Consider the following 17985-nt stretch of genomic DNA (forward strand, 5'->3'; position numbering starts at 1 on the left):
TGTCCAAGTTCAGAGGGAGCTCAAAGGTCCCAAAGCAAGGCTTACACAAGAGGGGCAGAACCTAAGTTCTAAGAAAATAGAGGAAGTGCAGATCACAGTCGACAGAGATTTATTTAAAACTGGGTTGAAGATAGTAAATGGTAAGGGTGATTTGAAAACAGTAGTAGCAAAACTCAAACTACACAAAATCAGTAGTTACACAAAGGGGTCAGGGGGTTTTGGGAACACATTGTATGAAGCATATGACCCCAGAAAGGGTCAGGTTTGGGTCATACATAGCAATATCTGATGCTGACATGCCCACAAACCAGCCAGAGAATACAAAACACATAGAGGGGATATGGGGGTTTGGGATTCATAAGTCAGCAAATCACATAACAAGTGACTGATAGAGTACATACATAGGGAAACATCAATTTTAAAGGGGATGGGACATATTACAGCATGCTAATAATACAACTTGATTACAGAACATAAGTAGAAGCAGGCAAGAGGGAAAGAAATTGGAACAACTTAAAGAAACATATTGTTGTTGATGCTTGAAAATTAACTAGGATATACCAGTAGAGAAACAAAGTGTAGAAAAGGTAAAGCAGGCAAGGTTCCACAGTCTAGCCTTGGCTTTCATCCGGCTAGACAATGCAATAACACAAGTATTAGTAAAGAAAGGGAGAGTTTTTGAGTGTGAGTATGTGTTCTTGAACTCAAAATGTTTGTCTGTTTGAAAGAAGAGGGGGTGGGTATTTATAGCTTTTGAAAACGAGTGAAGGAGAGGTAATAAGTAAAGTTTTAACACAAACATGGAAACAATCATAAGTTAGATCTATTAACACAAGTGATTCCATTTAATTAAGGAATAACTGTTTAACGGGTAGTAGCATGTTTAATTAAGGAAAGAAATCAATTCGGGGGACAGATTGATTATTGCTATATAAGGGGTAGTAAAAGCATGAAGTGAGCAATCAAGTGTAAGTACAAAATATGCTTATTTTGGGAAAAGATTTAGCAAAGTAAAACATCACATTAAAGGGAAAGGAATCAATTAATTTCAAACAGGCGAGTGAAATTAGGGGTCATAAAAGAAAAGCTTTTGAAATCAGTCATAAGACCAAGATCAATCAAGGAAGAAACATGATTCTGCACTTCAGTATATTGAGGAAAACCTTTTAAGAAATTAGGGTTTCAACAATAGTCGAGTTAAAAGATAGTAAAACTCAGAATCAGATAAGTCACAGAAAGGAAAGAGAGTATGAAAAAAGGAACTTTTAATCGAGTCAAGCATACATTAAAACAAGCAGTTTCAGACCACAAGAACTAGGGTTTTCCACAATAATCGAGTTTAAAAGATGGTAAAACTCGGAATCAAATAAGTCAAATAAGAATGAAGAACTTAATCGAACAAGCACACATTTAAACAAACAGTTTCAGAACTCGAATGAGACCAAAAAGGAATTAGGGTTTTTAACATGCTGACTCAGATAGAAGAACAACATGAGCAAAATCACAAACAATATTAAAATTGGAGAAGAGTTCTTTTGAAAAAACTTAAGGAAAACCCTAATGAAGAGTCGTTTTGAAAGAAAAGTTGAAGAACTTTCGAGAAAACACTTAAGATATTCATGGTAAGCACAGATCTATGGTAGATCTGAAAGAAATTTGAAAGACAGTTTTGTGCATTTTGTACATTTAGCAGATAGGCAAGTAAAAGCCCAATTAGTGGGGGATTTGGGTTTGAACACATAAGAATTTGAAAACAATTGGAAGGCGAAATTTGAAAATGAGTTATAGTTCTACAAATACTTGAGAATATAAAAGGAGGGGGTCCTAGGTTTATTTATAATATGGATCACATTAATGCAATACCCGGTATGACACTCCTCAGAAAATGGGATACACGTGGTATTAACGCACCGGTCATCATATCCATATTTACCCTTCCCACCCCTTTAAGGTATTAAAGTGCGGATTGGTCTCGACCTTTATTGCATGCTATTACCCGTCTCATTCCTATCAGTATCGAAGGAGTTTAGGACTACTATTCCTATAGAGGGAGGATGTTACGCTGACTCTTGGGTTTTAAAGGTAAAAAGGCTAGGGCGACATACAAAACACGTAGGACTGCATATTAGGGGAAACACATAATCAATTATGAGGCTCATGTATACCTCCTCAAATAAAGCACATAAATATCATGACTTAAGCACATTTAGGGTCAGAATTTAAAGGTACTAAGGCAGGGCATTTTAACTGTTGAAGCAGACCAATTTATTACATAACTCAGATAAGAAGTCCAAATCAGGCCTACCTGCTAGTTGTAGTAGTTGCTAATTAAACAAAAGGCGGATTCAGTTTTGTTGTTATCACCTAAGGCTTGTCTAAGTGTGTATTGGTGATGTCCTATAAGCATGATATCTATTATCGATTCAGAATGTAGCAAAGCAGTAATAGTTTTAAACAAGCGATTTGGATCCTATATGCATACTTTCTAAGACATATTAATAAAAGGAGTAGGTTGCTTAAACTGATTCAGAACAGTACGAGTCAAACAGATTTTAAATCCTATAGACATGGTATCTAAGTATCAAAAACTGATTTTGGACCTATAGGCATGGTATCTAATTGAACGTGAAATGGAGCAGGCAGGATTTACTTGAAATTCCTATAGGCATGATTTCTATGAAAAATACTTATTTTAATCTTATAGACATTACATCTAATTTCAAAACTGATTTTTACCTGGTAGACATGATGTCTGATTATATCCATTTAGATCCTATAGGCATGTTCTCTACCCTTCTAATAGCTAAAACATGCATAGTTATCCCATCCCTTTTCACTAGCCAACCCCAAAATTTATTACAAATTATTACAGACCAAATACTAAATTACATCAGAAAAGTGCAAAAATAAGAGGTTACAACCATAGGAAGCGTGATTCTGACTTCCTCTCTGTGTTATGGAATAAACCACCTGAAATTCTAATGATTCTCAAAGCCTTTCTCAGACTTGGGTGTGTCAAGGTTCCCTAAGGGTCTCAAGGGACCCCGGGCAGTGCTTACACCCAGGTTTGCATAACCAGACAGAAATGAGTGCAGTATGGAAGGGCCAGCCCTTATGTGTCCAAGTTCAGAGGGAGCTCAAAGGCCCAAGACAAGGCTCACACAAGAGGGGCAGAACCTAAGTTCTAAGAAAATAGAGGAAGTGCAGATCACAGTCGACATAGATTTATTTAAAACTGGGTTGAAGATAGTAAATGGTAAGGGTGATTTGAAAACAGTAGTAGCAAAACTCAAACTTCACAAAATCAGTAGTTACACAAAGGGGGGGGGGGGGGGTTTTGGGAACACATTATATGAAGCATATGACCCCAGAAAGGGTCAGGTTTGGGTCATGCGTAGCAATATCTGATGTTGACATGCCCATAAACCAGCCAGAGAATACAAAACACATAGAGGGGATATGGGGGTTTAGGATTCATAAGTCATCAAATCACATAACAAGTGACTGACAGAGTACATACATAGGGGAACATTAATTTTAAAGGGGATGGGACATATTACAGCATGCTAATAATACAACTTGATTGCAGAACATAAGTAGAAGCAGGCAAGAGGGAAAGAAATTGGAACAACTTAAAGAAAACATATTGTTGTTGATGCTTGAAAATTAACTAGGAGATACCAGTAGAGAAACAAAGTGTAGAAAAGGTAAAGCAGGCAAGGTTCCACAGTCTAGCCTTGGCTTTCATCCGGCTAGACAATGCAATAACACAAGTAATAGTAAAGAAAGAGAGAGATTTTGAGTGTGAGTATATGTTCTAGAACTCAAAATGTTTGTCTGTTTGAAAGAAGAGGGGGTGGGTATTTATAGCTTTTGAAAACGAGTGAAGGAGAGGTAATAAGTAAAGTTTTAACACAAACATGGAAACAATCATAAGTTAGAATCAATTAACACAAGTGATTCCCTTTAATTAAGGAATAACTGTTTAACGGGTAGTAGCAGGTTTAATTAAGGAAAGAAATCAATTCGGGGGACAGATTGATTATTGCTATATAAGGTGTAGTAAAAGCATGAAGTGAGCAATCAAGTGTAAGTACAAAATATGCTTATTTTGAGAAAAGATTTAGCAAAGTAAAACATCACATTAAAGGGAAAGGAATCAATTAATTTCAAACAGACGAGTGAAATTAGGGGTCATAAAAGAAAAGCTTTTGAAATCAGTCATAAGACCAAGATCAATCAAGGAAGAAACATGATTCTGCACTTCAGTATATAAATATAGTAAACAGAAGCATCAGATATGCAAGGCCAAGCACATTGGCAAAAGAAACAACATACAATAGTAGCAGAAATAAGCTAGGATTCAGTAGTAAGAAAATATTCGAAGCACAGTAGTCAAGTATGTCAAGTAGTCACATAGAATCAACGGTGAAGAAAACATAGCAAAAGAGAATCAGGAACAAGTAAAGGTCTCACAGTATCGAGTGAGGAAAACCTTTTAAGAAATTAGGGTTTCAACAATAGTCCGAGTTAAAGGATAGTAAAACTCAGAATCAGATAAGTCACAGAAAAAAAAAAAGAGTTTGAAACAAGGAACTTTTAATCGAGTCAAGCATATATTAAAACAAGCAGTTTCAGACCACAAGAACTAAGGTTTTCCCCAATAATTGAGTTTAAAAGATGGTAAAACTCGGAATCAAATAAGTCAAACAAGAACGAAGAACTTAATCAAACAAGCACACATTTAAACAAACAGTTTCAGAACTCGAATGAGACCAAAAAGGAATTAGGGTTTTTAACATGCTAACTCAGATAGAAGAACAACATGAGCAAAACATAGCAAAATCACAAACAATATTAAAATTGGAGAAGAGTTCTTTTGAAAAACTTAAGGAAAACCCTAATGAAGAGTCGTTTTGAAAGAAAAGTTGAAGAACTTTCGAGAAAACACTTAAGATATTCATGGTAAGCACAGATCTATGGTAGATCTGAAAGAAAATCAAAAGATCTTAAACATTAGGGTTTTGGAAAACCCATAAAAGGTGAGAAAGACCTTGAAAGTTTCCGATTTAACCAGAAAAGTCAAGGATCTGCCTTGAAAGGCCATGAATGGCGGGAGAAAGGTCATGGATGGCCGGAGAAAAGCTATGAACCGAAGTCGAGCAAGAATTGGACAAGATTTCATCGAGGTCTGGCCATGAAATCATAGAAACAAGCATCCAAGAGCCATAGGAGGCTGATACATATCTCAAATGACCATGAGAGGCCATGGATTAGGCAGGGGTTGAGGTGGATTAAGTTAGGATTAGATGGAGGCGTCTAGGGTTCGTGAAAGGTTTCAGAGAGAGTTGAGAGAGAAGGGGGATTCAAGGGCGGCGGTTGGTGAAAAATGAGGTAGGTTTCGGGGTCGTTTAAAGTTAAAAAAGGAAAGGCAGGACGGTGGCCGTTGATCTTTTAAAGGGGTTAGGTGGGGAATCCGGGTTGGGTCGTTTAAATTGGGTTAGGGGTCGGGTTTAAAATGGAATTGGGCTGGGAAATTGGGTTGAAATTGGTGTCATATTTAGGCTATAATTGAAATGTAATTGGGTTATTATTTAAATAGACTATTTTTCATTTTAAAATAATAAAAATAGTAAAGTAATTTATGGAAATAAATTGAAAGTACTAAAATGATTTATAACGTATAATTAACATTTTAAAAATATACGACTTAATTTTATGAGTATAAAATACAATCGAATCTTAAAAGGGCTAATATTGCAATTATATGCAATTTAGCTTAAAAAATACTAAATAAATTTGTAAAAATATGCAAAAATTAGATTAGCTATATTTTAGCATAAATATAAAATTCCAACAAATGAATTACCAAAATAATGATTTTGGAAATAATTATTAGGATTTTATGGATAAAAAAGGAAAATGAATTGATTTAAAAACCCTTAAAAATTATGGAAAAATAATAAAACGTTCGGGCTTACTTATATATATATGTGTGTGTGTGTGTGTATATATATATATATATATATATATATATATATATATATACATATATATATATATATATTCCATTTTGAAGTTATTTTACATATTAAAAAATATATGTGAAAAATTGGGTATCAACAACTGCCCCTCTTTACCCGGGAAGGATGAAAGAGTTGTCGGGTAAAGATATGATGGCCAATTTTGACCGAACTAAACGGTTCGAAGAAGTTAGGTAGCACCCTGGCTTCTGAGCTACCTACATATCCCTGGTTTTACAGGAATCAAGCCATATGTAGTTCAGGATCCGTGGCGGAGTAGGCCAACGAAGACTTTTAAAGAACAAAGGCAATATCTAGGGTCGGGTGAGTGAAAGGTTACGATAATGGGTAGGTTTGTTGTGGCTGCAGGAACTGGAGTGGGATCTCTCCTGCCGCGATGGCCGTTGCTCATCGATGTACATGCAATTAGAAATAATACAAGCGTAAATTTTAACATGATGCAAATTCCTGTCGGACCATGAATGTTGTATTCAGACGGTTAGGATGATGTCTTGGGACATGAAGCATAAAATAAAGGATTCGCAGGCCATGAAATGATGCTCTCGGTCTATGAGGATAGTGCCTCCGAACCATGGTGCCTTTGAATAATGATTTGCCAAAGATTAAAAGGGATCCTCAGGCTATAACATGGTGTTCTCGGGCTATGAAGATGGTGCCTCCGAACGATGACGCCTTTGGATAATTTAGTGATCTTTCAGCCCATGAGATGCAGTATTTGGCGATCTTTCAACCCATTAGATGTAGTATGAGGCGATCTTTCAGCCATGAGATGCAATATTTGGCGATCTTTCAGCCCATGAGATGCAGTATGAAGCAATTTTTTAGCCCATGCAGATGCAGTACGTGGCGATCTTTCAGCCATGAGATATAGTATGAGGCGATCTTTAAGCCATGCAGATGCATTATGTGGCGATCTTTCAGCCATGAGATGCAGTGAGGTAGTGTTTCGCCTTATGCAAGGATGAAGGTAGTGATTATCCTTATGCAATGCAAATGCAGATGGAGGTAGATCTTAACCTCGGAAGGCAGAATGGTAGCCTTATGTGAATGTGGAAGGAAGAAAGGTAGCCTTATGCAAAATGCAAATAGAGACAGCGTTTAGTCTTGGAAGGTATAATGGTAGCCTTATTGTTACACCCCATATTTTCGTACGTGAAAATACGCCATAAATAAATTAATGAGAGCCCGGAAGTGAGATGTCACATTCCGTAGTACTACATTATGACGATGTTGCACCCTGTAGTATTGTATGTGGAATTTTTCGTAAGGTAATTGACATCAGTCCAAGGAAAATATTATTCGAAGATTATAAGGATTATGCTATTTCAAACAAGTAATAAGTAAATTCGTGAAGGTGAGAGAGGAAGCAATTCAAAGGAAACGAATATTCGTCCAAGTTGGCATTTGGGATAAAATACGGGCCGAGTGGTATTTTGAGCAATAATACCCGATAATTATAAACTAGTACCATGCGAGGTACCATATTACCACGGTAGTGTAATATATAAAGTATATATGAAATATTTTAAAAATAAATAGAAATTTAAGTAATTTGTGATAATTCTTGAATTTTGCGGGTAATAGATTAATTACCGGGTAACGAAACATTACCCGGTTAACTAATTTGTGGATAATTAAGGAATAGGTTTGGGATAAGATTTACCCCTCCCAACGTGGCAAGCCTTTCTTATCTACCTAATGACTAAGTCAATAAGGTAAAGAAGTGTCACATTTTGACCAAGGGAAGTGACACTAAGCTTGGAATGAGGGGCCATCCAAATCTTAAAGATAATGCTTATAATTGAATAACACTTTCTAGTCACTTAAGCACAAAATTTCAGCCAACATTAAGAAAGAGCAGCGTTGCTGCAAATTCTAGTCCAAACACCCATTTTCCAATATCTTAAGAAAGAGCTTCCTTTCTTGCATATGAACGTTGCTCAAATTCTTTAAGGAAAATTATCTTTACATAGCAGCGTTGATGCTTTAAACTTTTCATACGACATGTTTCATATTTTGTTGCAATTAACGTGTGTAAGAGGATTGTCAAGAGAATAGACTCAGGTATGTTGAGGTTATCCCTTCTTTCTTTTGGCATGATCCCTACGATATGAAAAACGTGCAAATGCACAAATTCCAAAAGTGACTCTACTCATAGAAGTAATAGAAATATCTATGTTCTTTAATTCCCATGTGTCATAATATTTTATCATCTGTTCATGGGTCTTAGAAAAATACGAAAGTTGAAAAGAGTTTACTTTATGATATTACTCAGAGGCAAAATGGTCTTATGACATTCCGAATAATTTTATTGACGTACCTTTTATGCACTGCATTCATGTGCACTGACCCATGACCAGATGGCGTTATATACGCGTATATATGTAAATATATGTATATGGGATATGGGAAAAGGTTATGGCGTTATATACGCACCACCACCTGGTCAGTTGGTATATGATGATGATGTTGCCCACAGTGGCTGAAATATGATTCAAACGGCGTTATATACGCATATATGGGTATGTATTAAAATGGCGTTATATACGCATATATATGTATGTATTCAAGCAGCGTTATATACACGTATATATGTATGTATATATATGTATATGGGATATGGAAAAGGTTATGGCGTTATATACGCACCACCACCTGATCAGCTGGTATACGATGATGATTTTGCCCACAGTGGCCGATATGATATGATGGGATGCCCTCAGAGGCTGATGATGTTATGAAACATATACCTATGCACGACATGACATTCATACGCATATGCATGACGCTGAAAGTAATTTATGATTTACAAAGTTATTCAGACGTACGGGTTAAGTCATGTACTCCATATGTCTTCCATGTCTCCTATGTATTTATTTATGTGCCTTACATACTCGATACATTATTTGTACTGACGTCCTTTTTGCCTGGGGACTCTGCGTTTCATGCCTGCAGGTCCTGATAGACAGGTCAAGAGCCCTCCAAGTAGGCTATCAGCTCAGCAGAAGATGTTGGTGCGCTCCATTTGCTTCGGAGTTGCGTATTTGGTTAGTATGATTTAGACGTCTATTGTTTGGTATGGCGGGACTCTGTTCCGACCTTTGTGCCACTTATGTACTCTTAGAGGCTTGTAGACATATGTCGTGTACGTGGAAGATAGTACGGTCCTGTCGGCCTATGTTTTAGTTTATAAATGATTATGTTAGCCTACTAGGCCCATATGTGACATGTATATAATGATGTAATAATAAAGGTATATTACGTTGGTACTCAGTCAAGTAAGGTAATGGGTGCCCGTTGCGGCCCATCGGTTTGGGTTGTGACAAAAGTGGTATCAGAGCAGTTCTGTCCTAGGGAGTCTACATGCCGTGTCTAGTAGAGTCTTGTTTATGGGTGTGTCGTGCACCATACTTATAAGCAGGAGGCTACTGGGCATTTAAGGTTGTCACTCTTTCTTCTTACTCTAGATCGTTTGGTAGAGCTCACTTATAAGAATTCAAATTCTGATTTTTTTTATTATTCGTAATAAGACGATACCTACATCCGAAATGAAGGTTGGAAAGAGAGATAGTTGTGGACGAGCTGAGTCAGAGGAATTGGATTTTAGTATGATGCCTTCAATAAAGTAAATGTGAGGTCTTTAGCAGATCTTGTGTGTACTGAAAGGTACAAGCTTCCTGATAAGAAGCCTTAAGGCAATAATGTTTATCCATTTTTATGGTAAAAGACAATGGGAGATTAAGAAGATAAATACAGGTTTCAACAAGAAAAAGAAGCAAGATGAAGAAGGGTACGAGGCACCCAATTAATGAAGGCTAACAACGTTTGTAATTGAGGCAGAGGAACATAAGCCTTTTGAGTTATAGTCAATAGTAACAGAGGTATATACAATTGGTCGCACCCCTTCCAAATACGCCCTATGGGGGTTAACAAAAATAGTATAAGAAGATATGATGGATGAATTGATCGTGTTAGTTGATATTTCCGAAGGATATTGCAAGTGTGCTAGTAGATCTCCTTGTGAGACACCCAGATGGTACACTCTAAAATAGTGCAGCCAGATATGAGTACTACAAATACATGCACTATAAACCTTGAAAGGATAAATATTACCTTAGTGTGGCTCGTGTCTCTAGTAAAACGAGAACGTTAAGAAACTTGAAGAGCCACTGGATGGAGGAAAGGAAAATTAAAAGCGAAAGAATGTCGTATTGAAGTTTTCACAAGAAAAGGGATATACAAAAATATTAACAGAATAATGAGAAGTGAGATAAGGAAGCATTATGAATAAAGTGTGATACATAGATGAAAACAGTAGAGTGTTACAGAACATATAGTCAAATGAAGGAAGAGATGGTGATGGGCCTTAAGACAACAAAAGAGTATAGGCCATAAGGTTATATCCTAATTCCGAAAAATAAGTTCGTGAATCCAACACGACTACCAGAGGGGAGAGTTAATCCCCAAAGTAACAGAGATCAGTATGGATTGATAAACAAGATAAACTAAAGATGGATTAGGGACTGAATAATTGGAAAGTACTCGACATCATGGGAATTTCAGATTTTGTCTCGCCAATAATAGAATGGACGACAAAAGAAGATTCATGAGAAATTTAGAGAATGGTCATACAGGGAGACGATTCCCTAAAGCAAGCAATGTGAGAGAAGTTAAGCTTAAGAGACTGTATGTGCCAGTTAAGTTAAGTGCCACCCTCGCTAGTAATGGAATTTGTCATCCTTGGTACAAAAGAATTGAGCCGAGGGCATAGACAAAGGATTGAATTGTTAAAAGATTGTATCATGAATATTCCATAACGCCCATGAAAGGCTAAGGTAATAACTGATACCATGAGCCACAGATCGGAAGATAGCTTAAGCCTACATAAAGGCTAATCGGAAGGAAGAGAAAGCTAAAGAATTACATCACCCAAGTAAATAAAGAGTGTGATTATTGGACCTAGAAAAATTATAGAAGTCGTGTTTGAGAACATGAAAGAATCACTCTTAATATCAGATGTTCAAGAGAAATAACATAACAATCATAATCTATAATGGCGCTACAAGAAAGCCAGTTAAGAAGAAGTACCAGCCTCATAAGAAGTCAGTACGAAACTCACATCGAATAATGTATGTAGCAGAGGTGCGAGTATTATAATAGAGCTTCAAGTTATTGACGTGAATTATACCTATATGGAGGGAAGGTCATGAAAGAGATAGAAGATACGATGCAAAATTTTAAGGTAAGTAAGATAAAGGTGAACAACCTACGAGATACTCAAAGGCAGAAGATCGTAAATAATCAATACTTCGGATAGAAGTCTATAAGCGCAAGGATTCAATATCTAGGAATGATTGCAGAAGCGTCAGTAGCATATCTTCCAGCCTATGGTCTAGGTATCGAAAAGCCTGCTCATGAGAGTAAAGGATAGTTAGAGACGATGTGATGTCTCGCTTGATGTTCCAGAACAACATAAGGAAATCTATGGTACAAGCAAGTTGAAGGAAGGTCGTTGATACAATAATAGATATGTATAGGTCCCAAGCTAAAGTATAGTAGAGAGACAAAGTTTTAACGAAACATGAGTAAGGGTGAGGAAAGGCAAGTGAAAGGGTGATGAGAACGGATAAGTCTTCGGGATTGAAACCCATGAAAACAAGAAAGCTAATGGTTTCTCTAAGTTATAGAAAATTCAGTGTAGCTTGAATGAACTCATAGGAGTCTAAGACTAATAACATTCATAAGAGATGGAATGTTGCCTTGTTAATAGAATGAGGGTGTAATTATTATAGAAAAAAATGACGTTTGGGCCTTCGATTGAGTAATGATTTGATGAATAAAAGAAAGGGATCTCATGAATTGGACAGAATTAAAATACCCACGCAAGGAAAAACACATTGGGATGACGTGAGATATGATTATAAATATAGGGTATCGCCCCAGGTGGATCAATCTAATCATTTCAGATGTTCCCCGAAAAATATGAATCCTAGCAGCAATATTACAAAAAAGTTTAAAGTTATCAGTGGTGGATTATGGATCAAAATTGAGGTGAATCAACAATGGATGGATAAAAGTTATAAAGTATGAAAAGAGATTAGGCCATCATTCTTAAGATGAACAGTAATGTGGAAGTATTAGAAGACATAAATTTATACGTATGGGATAAACAATGAAAGTAACCTAGGATTTGGTAGCAGACCTCAGTAACAAGAAGTCGAGGTAAGAGTTATGGTATAGTATGACCTATGTAGATGCAGTAAAGTCATACGAATGGATAACCACATCTATAAATTAAGATATAACAATATTAGTAGGTTCGACAAAAAAAAATGAAGAACTTTAGGATTGGTTAAAAACTGGAGGAAAAAGAAGAGGAGAGTCACATAAGTACACTTACAAGGTCAGGATCATTGGAGCTGCATGATGGGAGGTAGCAACAGTTACGAGATTAGAAAGAATTTGATTACAAGTCATGGCATGGGAAAGAGGCCAAAAGGGGGGGAATACCCTGGCCTTTGGACTTATTCACGGAACAGTTGCTTAGATGGCAAGAGGACTACTAAAGTATTCTCAAGAACTATGGGATATGAGAACGATAAGTGCATCAGTCAACATTCGAGGATGAATGTTCCAAAGGGGAGAATAATGTTACACCCCATATTTTCGTACGTGAAAATACACCATAAATAAATTAATGAGAGCCCGGAAGTGAGATGTCACATTTCGTAGTACTACATTACGACGATGTTCCCTGTAGTATTGTACGTGGAATTTTTCATAAGGTAATTGACATCAGTCCAAGGAAAAGATTATTCGAAGATTATAAGGATTATGCTATTTCAAATAAGTAATAAGTAAATTCGTGAAGGTGAGAGGGGAAGCAATTCAAAGGAAACGAATATTCGTCCAAGTTGGCATTTGGGATAAAATACGGGCCGAGTGGTATTTTGTGCAATAATACCCGATAATTTTAAACTAGTACCATGCGAGGTACCATATTACCACGATAGTGTAATATATAAAGTATATATGAAGTATTTTGAAAATAAATACAATTTTAAGTAATTTGTGATAATTCTTGAATTATGCGGGTAATAGATTAATTACCGGGTAACGAAACATTACCCGGTTAACTAATTAGTGGACAATTAAGGAATAGGTTTGGGATAAGATTTACCCCTCCCAACGTGTCAAGCCTTTCTTATCTACCTAATAACTAAGTCAATAAGGTAAAGAAGTGTCACATTTTGACCAAGGAAAGTGACACTAAGCTTGGAATGTGGGGCCATCCAAATCTTAAAGATAATTCTTATAATTGAATAACACTTTCTAATCACTTAAGCACAAAATTTCAGCCAACATTAAGAAAGAGCAGCGTTGCTGCAAATTCTAGTCAAAACACCCATTTTCCAATCTCTTAAGAAAGAGCTTCCTTTCTTGCATATGAACGTTGCTCAAATTCTTTAAGGAAAATTATCTTTACATAACAGCGTTGATGCTTCAAACTTTTCATACGACGTGTTCCATATTTTGTTGCAATTAACGTGTGTTAGAGGATTGTCAAGAGAATAGACTCAGGTATGTTAAGGCTATCCCTTCTTTCTTTTAGCATGATCCCTACGATATGAACGAAACGTGCAAATGCACAAATTCCAATAGTGACACTACTCATAGAAGTAATAGAAATATCTATGTTCTTTAATTCCCATGTGTCATAATATTTTATCATTTGTTCATGGGTCTTAGAAAAATACGAAAGTTGAAAAGAGTTTACTTTATGATATTACTCAGAGGCAAAATGGTCTTATGACATTCCGAATAATTTTATTGACGTACTTTTTATGCACTGCATTCATGTGCACTGACCCATGACCAGATAGCGTTATATACGCGTATATATGTAAATATATGTATATGGGATATGGGAAAAGGTTATGGCGTTATATACGCACCACCACCTAGTCAGCTGGTATATGATGATGATGTTGCCCACAGTGGCTGAAATATGATTCAAACGGCGTTATATACGCATATATGGGTATGTATTAAAATGGCATTATATACGCATATATATATATATGTATGTATTCAAACGGCGTTATATACGCGTATATATGTATGTATATATATGTATATGGGATATGGAAAAGGTTATGGCGTTATATACGCACCACCACCTGATTAGCTGGTATACGATGATGATTTTGCCCACAGTGGCCGATATGATACGATGGGATGCCCTCAGTGGCTGATGATGTTATGAAACATATACCTATGCACGACATGACATTCATACGCATATGCATGGCGCTGAAAGTAATTTATGATTTACAAAGTTATTCAGACGTACGGGTTGAGTCATGTACTCCATATGTCTCCTATGTATTTATTTATGTTCCTTACATACTCGGTACATTATTCGTACTGACGTCCCTTTTGCCTGGGGACGCTGCGTTTCATGCTCGCAAGTCCTGATAGACAGGTCAAGGGCCCTCCAAGTAGGCTATCAGCTCAGCAGAAGATGTTGGTGCGCTCCATTTGCTTCGGAGTTGCGTATTTGGTTAGTATGATTTAGACGTCTATTGTTTGGTATGGCGGGACTCTGTTCCGACCTTTTTGACACTTATGTACTCTTAGAGGCTTGTAGACATATGTCGTGTACGTGGAAGATAGTACGGCCCTGTCGGCCTATGTTTGAGTTTATAAATGATTATGTTAGCCTACTAGGCCCATATGTCACATGTATATAATGATGTAATAATAAAGGTATATTACGTTGGTACTCAGTCAAGTAAGGTACTGGGTGCCCGTCGCGGCCCATCGGTTTGGGTCGTGACACTTATGCAATGCAAAAATGCGAACGGAGACATTGTTTAGTCTCGGAAGGCAGAATGGTAGCCTTATGCAATGCAAATGCAGATGGAGGTAGAGCTTAACCTTGGAAGGCAGAATGGTAGCCTTATATAAATTGGAAGGTAGGAAGGTGGCCTTATGCAAGAATGCAGATGCAAATGGAGACAACATTTAGTCTCGTAAGGTAGAATGGTAGACTTATTCAAGAAATAAAATGGCAAATGGTAGTAGAGCTTTCTTAGCTGATAGCAGATTGCGACATTGTGATTGTTGGGGACATTGTGACATGCGGAATATCATTGGTGTGTACGAATAGCAAATGTTAGTAAGTGCGACGGTTGTATTTCTGAATAATGTTTGTCCCATGGGTGTATAGTATGTTTGATGATTTCGCAATCCAAGTGCCTGCATCCAAAGAAAAATCACGAGTTTTGTAAAAGGGGGAGGTTAGTTCGTATCCCCGCTAGCTTTGCTTGACCTGCTAGGCTTTAATCTGGTGATACTGTATGTATCATTGAGGTAGCATTGCTAAACAAAGCAATTTCAGTAATAAACATGCATGATTTCGTAAAAATATGACATAAGTATATAATTAAGAATAGTTATTAGATAAACCGACGACTGTGACGTGGTTGGGGACATTGCAACTTTTCTTGCTACGGAACTTTGAGGATCCTCCTCAAAATTCTTCCCCAGTTTAATGTGTTGACATTTCTGACTGCCGTTCGTGCGGCGATTGGCTGAAATTACTTCGAAATTTTGAGGGTCCTCCTCAAAATTTTGCCCCAGTTTCCAACTGCGGGGGAAATGAGAAATTTTATTGAATTGTGACCGAACCCATAGGGCTGCCTATGTATCCCCTCCTAAACGGGAATCGGGTCAGGTGTAGTTCAATTTATATCATATAAGGAAAGCATAATGATTACACATAGTAACGCTTGACTGCATCTTAATTGATCGGCTTCGACCAAACTTCTCCATCCATTTTTGCAAGTATGAGGGCTCCTCCTGTCAGAACCCGGTGAACCATGCATGGAACCTTCTAGTTGGGAGAGAACTTCCCTTTGGCTTTATCTTGATGCCGAAAAATTTTCTTTCACACTAGTTGCCCCGGTGTGAACTATCTCGGCTTGACTCTCTTGTTGAAGGCTCTGGACATTCTGTTCTGATAGAGTTGACCATGGCAAACTGCATTAATTCTCTTTTCATCTATAAAGGTTAGTTGCTCGTAATGACTCTTTACCCACTCTACATCATCGAGCTTATCTTCTTGTATGATCCTTAGGGAAGGAATTTCTACCTCAACAGGAATGACAACCTCTATACCGTAAACCAACATATATGGGGTTTCCCCGGTTGATGTGCGAACAGTGGTATGATACTCCAATAGAGCAAATGATAACTTTTCGTGCCACTGTTTATACTTTTCTATCAGTTTCCTCAATATCTTCTTGATATTCTTGTTAGCGGCTTCCATTCATTTGAGGTTTATAGGCTGTGGAATTCTTGTGTTTGATCTTGAAGGTTTCACACATAGCTTTCATCAAGTCGCTGTTGAGGTTGGAGCCATTATCAGTAATGATCGACTCTGGAATCCCAAATCGACAAACAATGCGGTTGCGGACAAAGTCTACCACGACTTTCTTAGTTATCGCTCTGTAAGATGCTACTTCGACCCATTTGGTGAAATAATCAATTGTTACTACGATAAACCTGTGCCCGTTGGAAGTGGCAGGCTCGACTGGTCCAATAACATCCATTCCCGGGGCAGCAAAATGCCATGGTAAGCTTGTTGTATTAAGCTCATTTGGAGGTACCTTTATCATGTCTGCATGTATCTGACAGCGGTGGCATATTCGCTCATACTGGATGCAGTCCGTTTCCATAGTCATCCAAAAGTAACCAGCCTGGAGTATCTTCTTTGCTAAGACAAAACCGTTCATATGTGGACCGCAGGTCCCGACATGAATTTCCTCTAGTAGCCCGGATGCTTCCTTTGTGTTGACACACCTTAATAGTCCCAGATCAGGAGTCCTCCTATACAAGATTCCTCCGATGTGAAGGAAATTGTTAGACAACCTCCGAAGTGTGTGTTTCTGAGTAGGATTTGCAAGATTTGGGTACTCTCCTTTTGCCAAATATCCCTTGATATCATGTAACAGGGCTTTCCATCTGCTTCTTCTTCAACATAGGCACAGTAAGCTAGCTGATCATGGATCTTTACTGGAATGGGATGAATGAAATTTTTATTTGGATGTTGTATCATAGATGACAGGGTAGCCAATGCATCGACAAACTCATTTTGGACTCTGGGAACATGTTGAAACTTTGTCTTTGTGAATCTCTTTCTCAATTCTTGTACATGATGCAGATACGGGAGCATCTTGGAGTTCTTGGTTGCCCATTCTTCTCGCACTTGATGTATAAGTAGTTATGAATCTCTAATCACTAGCAACTCCTGAACGTTCATGTTGATGGCCATTTTGAGACCTAGGATGTGTCACGCCCCCTTTTTATTCCTCTTTGCATCGGGAGATCGGGTTTATGACATTTTTGTGTATAGGACAACTCATTTCTTTTGGGAACTGGGTTTTTGCATTTGAAGAGTCGCCACCAAATGATTTAAGGTGCATTAGGACACCTATAGGGTTCTCTTCTAAGTTTGTTTATAACCAGAGATTGGGTAAGGGCTTGATTCTAAGGTGAAGGTGTTAGGCACCCCTCAAGATCCACTAGTGTGGTTCCCGGCCAAATAGTTTTTTTGTGAATTTGTGCAATTTAGAAAACAAACATGTATAGGCTAAATAGTAGGGGATTTAAACACATAAGAGTTTAAAACAGTTAGAAGGCGAATTTTGAAAAGAAAGAGTTACAGTTCTACAAATACTTGAAAATATAAAAGAGGAAAAAGGGGGGGTCCTAGGTTTATTTATAATATGGATCACTTCAATGCGATACCCGATATGACACTCCTCAGAAGAGGGGATACACAAGGTATTAACGCACCGGTCATCATATCCATATCTACCCTCTCCACCCCGTTAAGGTATTAAAACATGAATTGGTTTTGACCACTATTGCATGT

At 37.4% G+C, this 17985-nt stretch overlaps 1 protein-coding gene across 1 annotated transcript; it reads right to left on the reverse strand.

Annotated features, from left to right (window-relative positions):
- Positions 1-16020: 16020 nt before the first annotated feature.
- LOC138889759 (uncharacterized) lies at positions 16021-16377 on the reverse strand. Its single transcript, XM_070173095.1, has one exon. It carries the CDS (start codon positions 16375-16377, stop codon positions 16021-16023), a length of 357 nt encoding a protein of 118 aa, XP_070029196.1.
- Between the last annotated feature and the right edge of the window lie 1608 nt (positions 16378-17985).

The sequence above is a fragment of the Nicotiana sylvestris genome, chromosome 4 (assembly GCF_000393655.2).
Source record: "Nicotiana sylvestris chromosome 4, ASM39365v2, whole genome shotgun sequence".
Lineage (NCBI taxonomy): Eukaryota > Viridiplantae > Streptophyta > Magnoliopsida > Solanales > Solanaceae > Nicotiana > Nicotiana sylvestris.